We start from the raw sequence: 8,654 nt of genomic DNA, 5'->3' as shown, positions 1-8,654 counted from the left end.
GCGCTCCGGGCACGGGCCGCGGGGGAGGAATGCGGGGCCGCAGTGCGGATCCCACAGGGGTGCCCCGAGCAGCAGCGGCGGCTCCCGGGCTGTGGCTCTTCTGTTGCGGCGGCTCCCGGGCTGCGGCTCCGACTACAACTCCCGGCGTGCGGCGAGAGGCCGCGGTGACGTTTCCCGCCCGCGAGGCGGCGCTCGGAGCGCGGGTCCCGCCCGGCGCTGCGCCCGAAGGCGCCGCCCCGGCGCTCGGGCACCGGCGCGGGGCCACGGGCGGCCGCAAGGACGGGGCTCCTCGGTGCCTTTCGCCAGCGGCCGCCGCCCCCTCACCCCCCTGTGCTCACCGCGCTGCGATCCCACCCTTCCCCCGCGGCTGCTGCCGCCCTCTCCGTCCCTCAGGTGAGCGTCGCTGCCGGGAGCGCCGGGCGGGGCGGCCGCCGCTCCCCCCGTCCCTCCGCCGCCATGAGCGGGCAGGAGACGGGCTGGTCGCACCCCCGTTCTGCTCATCCTTTTCTGTGCTCCCCACTCTTCCCCAGGAAGCGGCGCCGGGAACTGTCGTGGCGCTCGGGTGGGACCGCGCCGGGCGGAGGTGCCGGGCGGGCACGGCCCCGGCTGCCCTGCGGCTCCCGGGGAGGAGCTGGGATGGGGAAAAGTGGTGGGTGGCGGCGAACTGGCAGGTGTGGAAGGACCCGCAAGCGTTTTGGAAGAGAGGGAACGGGGTTTGCATTGGAGGCAGGGTCCAGTATCGTCAGCTTGATGAAATCCGGTGCTACAGTGTCGTGGTCAGGGATTAAAAACGGGGAAGATGAGCTGCAATCCATCAGGAAGCAACTGTGCTTAAATAAGGACTCCAAACGATAGTAGTTCCCTCTGATTTGATACTTACTGATGCACGGAGAGGACTGTTTATTTTTGTTGTGTTTTATTTATTTTTTTATTTGCACTCTGCATCACATAATTTATTTTGGCAGAGCTTTTGAGCACTGCCCCAGATGCTAGTTTTCTAGTTTTTGCTAGCCAAGTAAAAAACACTGAAACAAAACTGTCCTGTGTCTGAACCACATTGCTAAGTTTGCGCAGCACAACAGTGAGTGAACTTTGCTAGTATAAATCTCTGCTCGAAATTTAGTTATGTGGTTTGACATACCATGTAAGATGTGCAGTAGAGTCTTTTACTCCACTCCCTGAAGACGGAAGCTTGGATATACACTGGGTGTTTTCTTCTTTCTCTCTCTTGAAGAAATAGATTGTAATATATTTAGCAAAATCTCTGCCCCAAGCCTACCAAACAGGGAGAGTATTATTTTGTATACATGAAGAAATATTTCCTTAAATTTCACTCTAGAACTTTGCCAGATGGTGGAAATTGTTATTTTTCTGATTTCTTAAAAATAGTAAACCCCACAGCTGAAATATTTCTACTCTACTAGTCTGTTGATATTAGACTGAAGTGAAATGCTTTTGTTACTTCAGTTGCACTTTCAGTTCTTAATTTTAAATGTTTTAGCTCTTCATATTGTTAAACCCTAGCCCGCGGTCTACTATTTTTAGGTAAATACTTTGGCTTGCATTGAAGAAAACGTGCAGATAGGTTTTCTCAGTTCCCTCTGAAACAGAGGGCATTTTAAAAACGAAGGTAGTGTATGGCTGTGCTTGCCATCTTCCCACAGAATCACAGAATGGCCTGGGTTGGAAGGGGCCTTAAAGACCATCTAGTTCCAACCCCTCTGCCGTGGGCAGGGAGACCTTCCATTAGACCAGGTTGCTCAGAGCTCATTCTATATATTGAGGATGGCTGGCTTGGATGCTTGAGGTTGTACTACATTATAGGAAAAGAAGATTCTTTCTTAGGCAAACTGCTCCCAGATGACCATGTCCACTTGTTGGTTCCTGATTAAGGCTGTTGGCTGAGGGATCAAGACTGTAGCTAAAGTTTCAGGGAAATAGCTGCTGAACTGATGATCTACTAACATGTTGTGTGTGCTGTGCATTTTTACAATGCTGTGCTTCAGTGTTAAATGTATATTTTGTACAGACATTTATACATTGCTATGTATAGCTTTGTGGTGGTGGTAGGGGTTTAAAGGGTTTTGTGTTTGTTTGGGTTTTTTTAAAAGACACTGTAACTTTGTTATTTTACAATAGCATCAGCATTTTCCTGTAGGTTCTGAGGGAAGGAAGGTAGCTTTTAGTTTTAAAATTTTAGTTTTAGTTTAATTTTAGTTTTAAAATCCTATCCTACTTGGTGTTAAAATCAATTACAGCAGTTTATATATGGATCTCCAAGTAGTTGCTGGGAAATGAACTTAAAAATGAACTAATTTAGTGGTTTTATAACTATTTTAAAATCATGAGGATCAATAGTAAGCTTTGAAGTAAAGTATCCCAAGGCCCTGCAGCCTTTCAGGTGAAGAAAGTCTTTGATCCAAACTAGTAAAACCCAGAAGTCCAGGAGGTTTTGCTGTTTTTTCTTTCACAATTGCAATTTATAATGTAATCTGTTTCAGTTAGGCTTTTTTACATTATGTTTTGTTGAGTGTGTTAATGCTTCCAAGACTTATAAATAACAAATTATTATGATGTAATTTTTTTAGGATAGGTTTGAGAAAATACAGGAGGTTTATTGACAGATAAAAATTAAGAGTTCTAGGTTGAAGTGCAGCCTGTGACATCATGGCCTGATATTTTTAGAGGTTTTCCTTTCATATAAGAAGTGCAGATGAATACCATGTGAAGTGACAAAGCTTTCAAGGCACTGTTTTTAAAACAAGATGCTATCTAGGAAATAGTCAAGGGGAAACCAAAAATCTATCAGTAACTTTGGGCTGTTTCTTGGTTTTGTTAAATGTTGACTGAAGGAGACCATAAATGTTCTGTTAAAGATGGTGGTGTAGGACGCAATCTTGGGTTTATTTTCTACATTTGTTTGACCTTATAGCCCAACATTACCACATTTGATAACTGATTGGTACTATCTTGCAGCCTGATGTGTGTACTGGAGACGCGGAAATCATGTAGCAGAATCCTTTGAGCAGTTGTGAATTATCAGTTTCTCCCAAGAGCAATATAAAGTGAAGAATGAAGGCGACTGGATTTATTTCTCTGTGGACGTTGGTTTCATTGCCTTGTGGCCAGTTAGCAAATCCTGCAGAACATGAAGATGTAGTAAAGCATGCAATAAAGCTGCACCGTGGAAAAGGAGCTGTTATCACTCAGAGGAAGCAGTGGGTGCTGGAAAGTTGCAGAAAACTGTCTGGTCTTCTTCGCCAAAAGAACGTTGTTCTCAACAAACTAAAAAATGCCATAAGAGCAGTTGAGAAGGATGTAGGACTGTCTGATGAAGAGAAAGTTTTTCAGGTGCATACCTTTGAAATTTTCCAAAAGGAGCTAAATGAAAGTGAAAACTCCGTCTTTCAGGCAATCCATGGCCTCCAGAGAGCTCTACAGGGTGATTACAAAGATGTTGTAAATATGAAAGAAAGCAGTAGACAGAGGCTGGAAGCCTTGAGAGAAGCTGCAATTAAGGTTAGTTTCCCCATGTTTATTACTACAGTATTCATATTCTACTTGTGATTTTAATTTTATTATGACCCAGATTCATTCTGTTTTAGTAAAAAAGGGTATCTATATAAAAATTGTGATATTTAAAATGGATTTTGAATTAATTATTTGTTCTCATTAGTAAATTTAGAGTTAATTCTGGTGTAGAGCTTAAAACTTATTAGCAGTTAATAGTTCTTATCTCAAAGCTAAGCATAATCATAAGACCTATGGCAAATATTATGTTAAAGAGAAAGGAATACAAGCAGTGAGTCAGTGCACATAGCACAGTCATGCAAGACAAGCCAGTGGGGTTATCAGAGTGGAAATAATGCCATAAATTGGCAAAATACTAACTGCTTTTTCCACTTTACCTTAGAATTGCTCAACCAAAATCTACAATTTAAACAACATGACGTACTGCCTTTCATTTCCACGTTAGTATAGATAGGGGTAAAATGGACATGCAAAATAGTAGGTGACTTGATTTTTAAACTCAGTGTAGCACTCTTAGCCTAAGAAGTGCAGGTTTGAAAAGCAGTGCTTTCAAGAAAGAGCCAGCTGAGATAACTTTGCCAAGAGAAAACACAGATGAGTAATAGTTGAGCACAAGTATTTAATGGAAAATTTGAGTTTCCATGTCAATGCAGATCCATTAGGTTGTGCACAGTCTGCCACTGTCTTCTGGACTTGGCAGTGCTCTGAAAGGCTCCCACTGAGAGAAAATTTCTTTTACTTTATTTGGTATTTAAATTGCTCTTTTCCTTGCTCTACCCCTCAACCACTGGAGGAACATTAAGAATTTTCTTTGTTTTCCATCTTCTAAAAGAAGAGGCTGCCTTTGCACAAGGGAGTGAGAGAAGGAACAAAAATGTATTTGGGGTCTAGGGTCTGAGTTGGGACAATGGCTAAAGGGCATTTGTGTTAAGAGGTGTGCAGGTCTTTACAGGTGAAGACTGAAGGATTATGTGCGGTGATTTGAGGCAAGGAAGGCTGGTGGAAGTAGAAGTTAGGATGCAAACGTGGGAAACTGGAGTGGTTCTGTGCAGTGGAAACAAAGACTGAATTACAAAAAATTTGGATAGGGAGTGGTTTCGATCTAGGTGTGTTCCAATTAAATGCTTGATATGATTTGGATATTGATTCTTAATTGTAGTGCCAGCCTCTGCTGCATAGAAATGGTAGCAATTGTCGTGAGCATTATGAGCATTACTTGATTTTCCACCTTTTTTCTTTCTCAGAGCTTGTAAAATAGCAGCAGTGAAGCTGTCCAAAATCTTCTTTCTCATGTACCTAATTCTTGGAAATGTTACTGTAAAGTACTGAGGTAATCTGTCCTTGAATTTGAAAATGGTGCTTCATTGTTTTTCTCCTAAAAGGAGATCTTTGTATGTAATGATGTGTTTTAGAGGTGTGTCCTGTCAAAACTTTACTTTTGCAGAGGTGGATTGTATAGGCTTTTTGTATTATAATATCAATACACTTACTTGAGTGAGCAATCTTTTGCACCCTTCCTTCTTATGCCATGCACATGATTCTTTAAATAGAATATTTGTTGTTCTAACCTTTTAATTATTCTATAAAGGGAAACAAAGAATGTGGAGAAATGCATGCCAAAAAGATGAAAATGTCATGGGATACATTTTTTTGGACTTGTTCTTACTTGAGAAGGTACACATTAGGTCTACTTTTTGTTCCAGTTTCATTTTACTGTAATGATTACTTTGTTGGTGTAGTCATAAATCATCCTTTCTATTTTTTAGACAGTGGGTGAATGGAAAATACCAATGGAGGCTGGACTCTTCCCTTCATTTTAATTTTGTTGAGTTGAAGTACTTGAAAGTCTTTAGTGTCGGGATATGTATGTGTGTGTGTTGCATTTCTTGCTGATTCTACTGCTGGGAGAAGGTGCTGTGGAATCATTCCCGTGGGGGGAAGTAAGGAAGAAGCACTGAAGACAGTTTCTGCCTTCTTTTGCTCCAGGAGTTTGTGTGGAGGTTCAGGAAAAAGCAACAAAATCTTACCTACATTTTATATGCTTCTGATTTCTTGGGTGCCTAGTAATCAACCATTGATGGAAAAGAAAAACCCTTGCAAGTAGTGCAAAGATGCAACCTCTTCTGAATGTGCTTTTGTCATCTCTGACTAAGTAGTAGAGAACAACAGCAACACTACCTTCTTAATCAGCATTGCCCCAAAGTCTTACATTTTGCTCATATATTTCTAGGTGTTCCTGTTAAGTGCACAATCCTTATCTGTATTACTTTGCTTAAGAGGTGGTTTGGTATGTACCTCGTGATCGGCTGTCTCCAATCCCAGCAGCTGCGGAACAGCATTTGTACTGTGATGTACTTCTGCTCAGCATATAGCAGGTTGTTTGAGATAACTTGTCCTTTTTATGGACACCGTTTTCTGTGGTTGTTCTACTCTACTGCTGTCACAGTGGTCCGTAGGTGGAAACAGAGATGCCTGTTTAATAGACTACAAAAACTTTCATCTCCATTAATTGAAGGAACTTGCAGTTAAACTGATTTTTCAAAGCTCTTCTATGTTGCTATGCAAGGAAAGTTAACTCCTTTGAAATTACTGAATTATTTATTATTCTGCAGTTTACCTCTAGCTCTGTTCAGCCTGTTTGTCTCCACCGACAGAAAGGGCTGAAATTGGCTCCCTGCACCCAAAACCTCTTTAGTTTTTGAGGGGAAAGAATCTAACAATTCATCTTGCATTCCACGTTGTTGCTGAATGAGCAGAAAATCTGCAGTTCATATGGTGGCTGTTTTTTACATCTTTCAGGCAATTTCTGCTAGCAAAGAGCACCAGATAGGAAATGTTTTTCCTCGAGGCAGTATGATTGTGTCTCCTACTTAAGTGTTGCATAAGAACTAATTGTTGACATTGGGCTAAACACGTTAATAGTTACATTTTTCCCAACTCCAGTTATTTTGGGATCTGGGTAACTTTCATCATGCCTGTGTAACTATGGTAATTCTAAACACCAACAGACAGCAATTCTGTGGTTTCATCACAAGCAGAGGCATTCATCTGACTATAGGGATTTTAAAAGAATTAAGCTACAGGTACCAGTTGTACTGAACGTACTCTTGTCTTGGCATCAAGGAATTGATTAAATTACATGCAAGTTCTTGCAGGTTTTAAGGGGGAAAATGTCCATCTGCAAATGTGTGGAGGAGGGGACACTCCACTTACTTAAGCACAGGTGTTTAGGACCATTTTATATGTCCAGGTTGGTACTTTAAAGTACCAAGATCAGTGTTTACAGAGCCATAGTGCTGTCTACTCTGTTATATGGTTCCGAATCATGGGTCATCTACCGCCACCACCTGCGTCTCCTAGAACACTTCCATCAACGCTGCCTCCGTACAATCCTAAACATCCACTGGTCAGATTATGTGACCAATACATCTGTTCTCGAACAGGCAGCAATCACAAGTATTGAGGCCATGTTACTGAGAACGCAGCTGCGATGGGCAGGGCACGTCTCCAGGATGAAGGACCACCGCCTCCCTAAGATCCTGCTTTATGGTGAACTTGCCACACGCTGCTGCAAGAGAGGAGCCCCGAAGAAAAGATACAAGGACTCCCTGAAACAACTCAGCCTCGGGCATATTGATCACCATAACTGGTCTACTCTGGCCTCCAGTCGGGAGGCCTGGAGACACACCATCTATAACGCTGCTGATGCTTTTGAGAAAGCACGCAGGATCACCCTTGAGGAGAAAAGACAACGCAGAAAGAATCGAGCCTTGCAGAATATACCATCTAAGGAGTCTTTCTGCTGTGCCTTTTGCAACCGGACATGCCTTTCTCGTATTGGCCTTTTTAGCCACCAACGCGCTTGCAAGAAACGTGGGTAGAGCCCTTCCCAAATCTTCTTTCGCGAAGCCCAGCCATGATATGTCCAGGTTATTGAAGGTGTCTACGGAGGGTAGGCAGGGTAAAACACACAACCTAGGGGAGACCTACATTCTCTGATTTCTAACTGAGTATGGCAGGGCATCTGGAGACAGAAACTTGTGTTTTCTGGGAATTGACTCAGAGCTAGAGATTGCTTGCATTTTTTGCCCATTTTTTGCCCTTGGTAATAATACTGGCTCAAAGGGCAGAAGTAGGGTCTCTCTCATCTAAGTATTGTCAGCATCCTGAACGTAACTGGACGGAAGAAGTGCTGTAATTGTGGATGTTTCCTTACTCATAGCTGTTCTCTCAACCAGTGCATCTTTAAAAGAATGTAGACATGTAAAGGGAAGAATCTTTTTTTCCAAAAGCCTCAGATTGTTCTCTGTCAACACACAAAATATTCTGTTTGGTTACTGTCATGGTAACTATGTAGAAGGTGCAGTGTTAAGTCCAGTCTTGATCAGTAAATTAAGCCTTTTAGTTGTCTTTTTGAACCTGAAACATCCAAAGAGAAATGAAACATCATAACTTTTTCAGGGAACCTACTGAAGTATTTTCACACCGTATCAAACCATATTAGCATTTTCTCTTCTCTTACTTCTGAAGCCTAGAAATGAATTTCAGAAGTTATCGGTGTAAGTTTATAAGAGACCCAAACTGAAATGGGGGAAAAAGTCAAGTATTTTACTTCTAATAGGAAAGTACTTCTTGGGAAACATAAACAGGAAACTTGGCTAGAGTGATTGGCTGCTCATCTCTACTCTCTCCCAACTCTTTTTTTTTCTTTTCTTGTGGCTGTTTCCACAGTTACTGTAATTTTTGAAAACCATTAACAGACCTCTTCCTATGTTTATAAAAGGTTTTATAAAGTTAAGATTCATTGTTTTTTCCATACAGTTTGTTTGTTGTAGATATTATAGCTATGCTTTCAAGGTATTACACTTCCCTCCTAAAGCACTGAGTGTTAAACTCTACTTGGCTCTGAAATGTTTCCTAGAGTTTCTCAAAGTCAGTCCTTTCTTGTATTTTCTGGATCATACCCTTGGGTCAGCCCTACTGTTTAATGGATTAGAAAAGGTAATTGGTGGATATTTTGTTTGGTGGTTGTTATTCTTGTCCATTTACCCCAATGAAAATTGGCACAAGAGAAAGCAATCTTCAAATATCATAATTAATTCTATGTTGCTTTTGCAGTTCCA

At 41.9% G+C, this 8,654-nt stretch overlaps 1 protein-coding gene across 2 annotated transcripts in view; it reads left to right on the top strand.

Moving 5' to 3' along the window:
- The first annotated feature begins 258 nt into the window (after positions 1 to 258).
- The window catches only part of TMCO3 (transmembrane and coiled-coil domains 3), a 33,951-nt gene continuing 25,555 nt past the window's right edge, over positions 259 to 8,654 (top strand). For both annotated transcript variants that reach the window (XM_027675031.1, XM_027675032.1), the window contains exons 1-2: positions 259 to 393; positions 2,977 to 3,519. In XM_027675031.1, the coding sequence (XP_027530832.1) occupies positions 3,073 to 3,519 (447 nt within the window). In that variant the 5' untranslated portion in view covers positions 259 to 393; positions 2,977 to 3,072. The remainder of the gene's footprint in view (positions 394 to 2,976; positions 3,520 to 8,654) is intronic.

This window comes from Neopelma chrysocephalum, unplaced genomic scaffold, assembly GCF_003984885.1.
Source record: "Neopelma chrysocephalum unplaced genomic scaffold, ASM398488v2 Primary Assembly neopelma1_25, whole genome shotgun sequence".
Taxonomy (NCBI): domain Eukaryota; kingdom Metazoa; phylum Chordata; class Aves; order Passeriformes; family Pipridae; genus Neopelma; species Neopelma chrysocephalum.
This window is presented reverse-complemented; position numbering and strand designations above follow the sequence as displayed.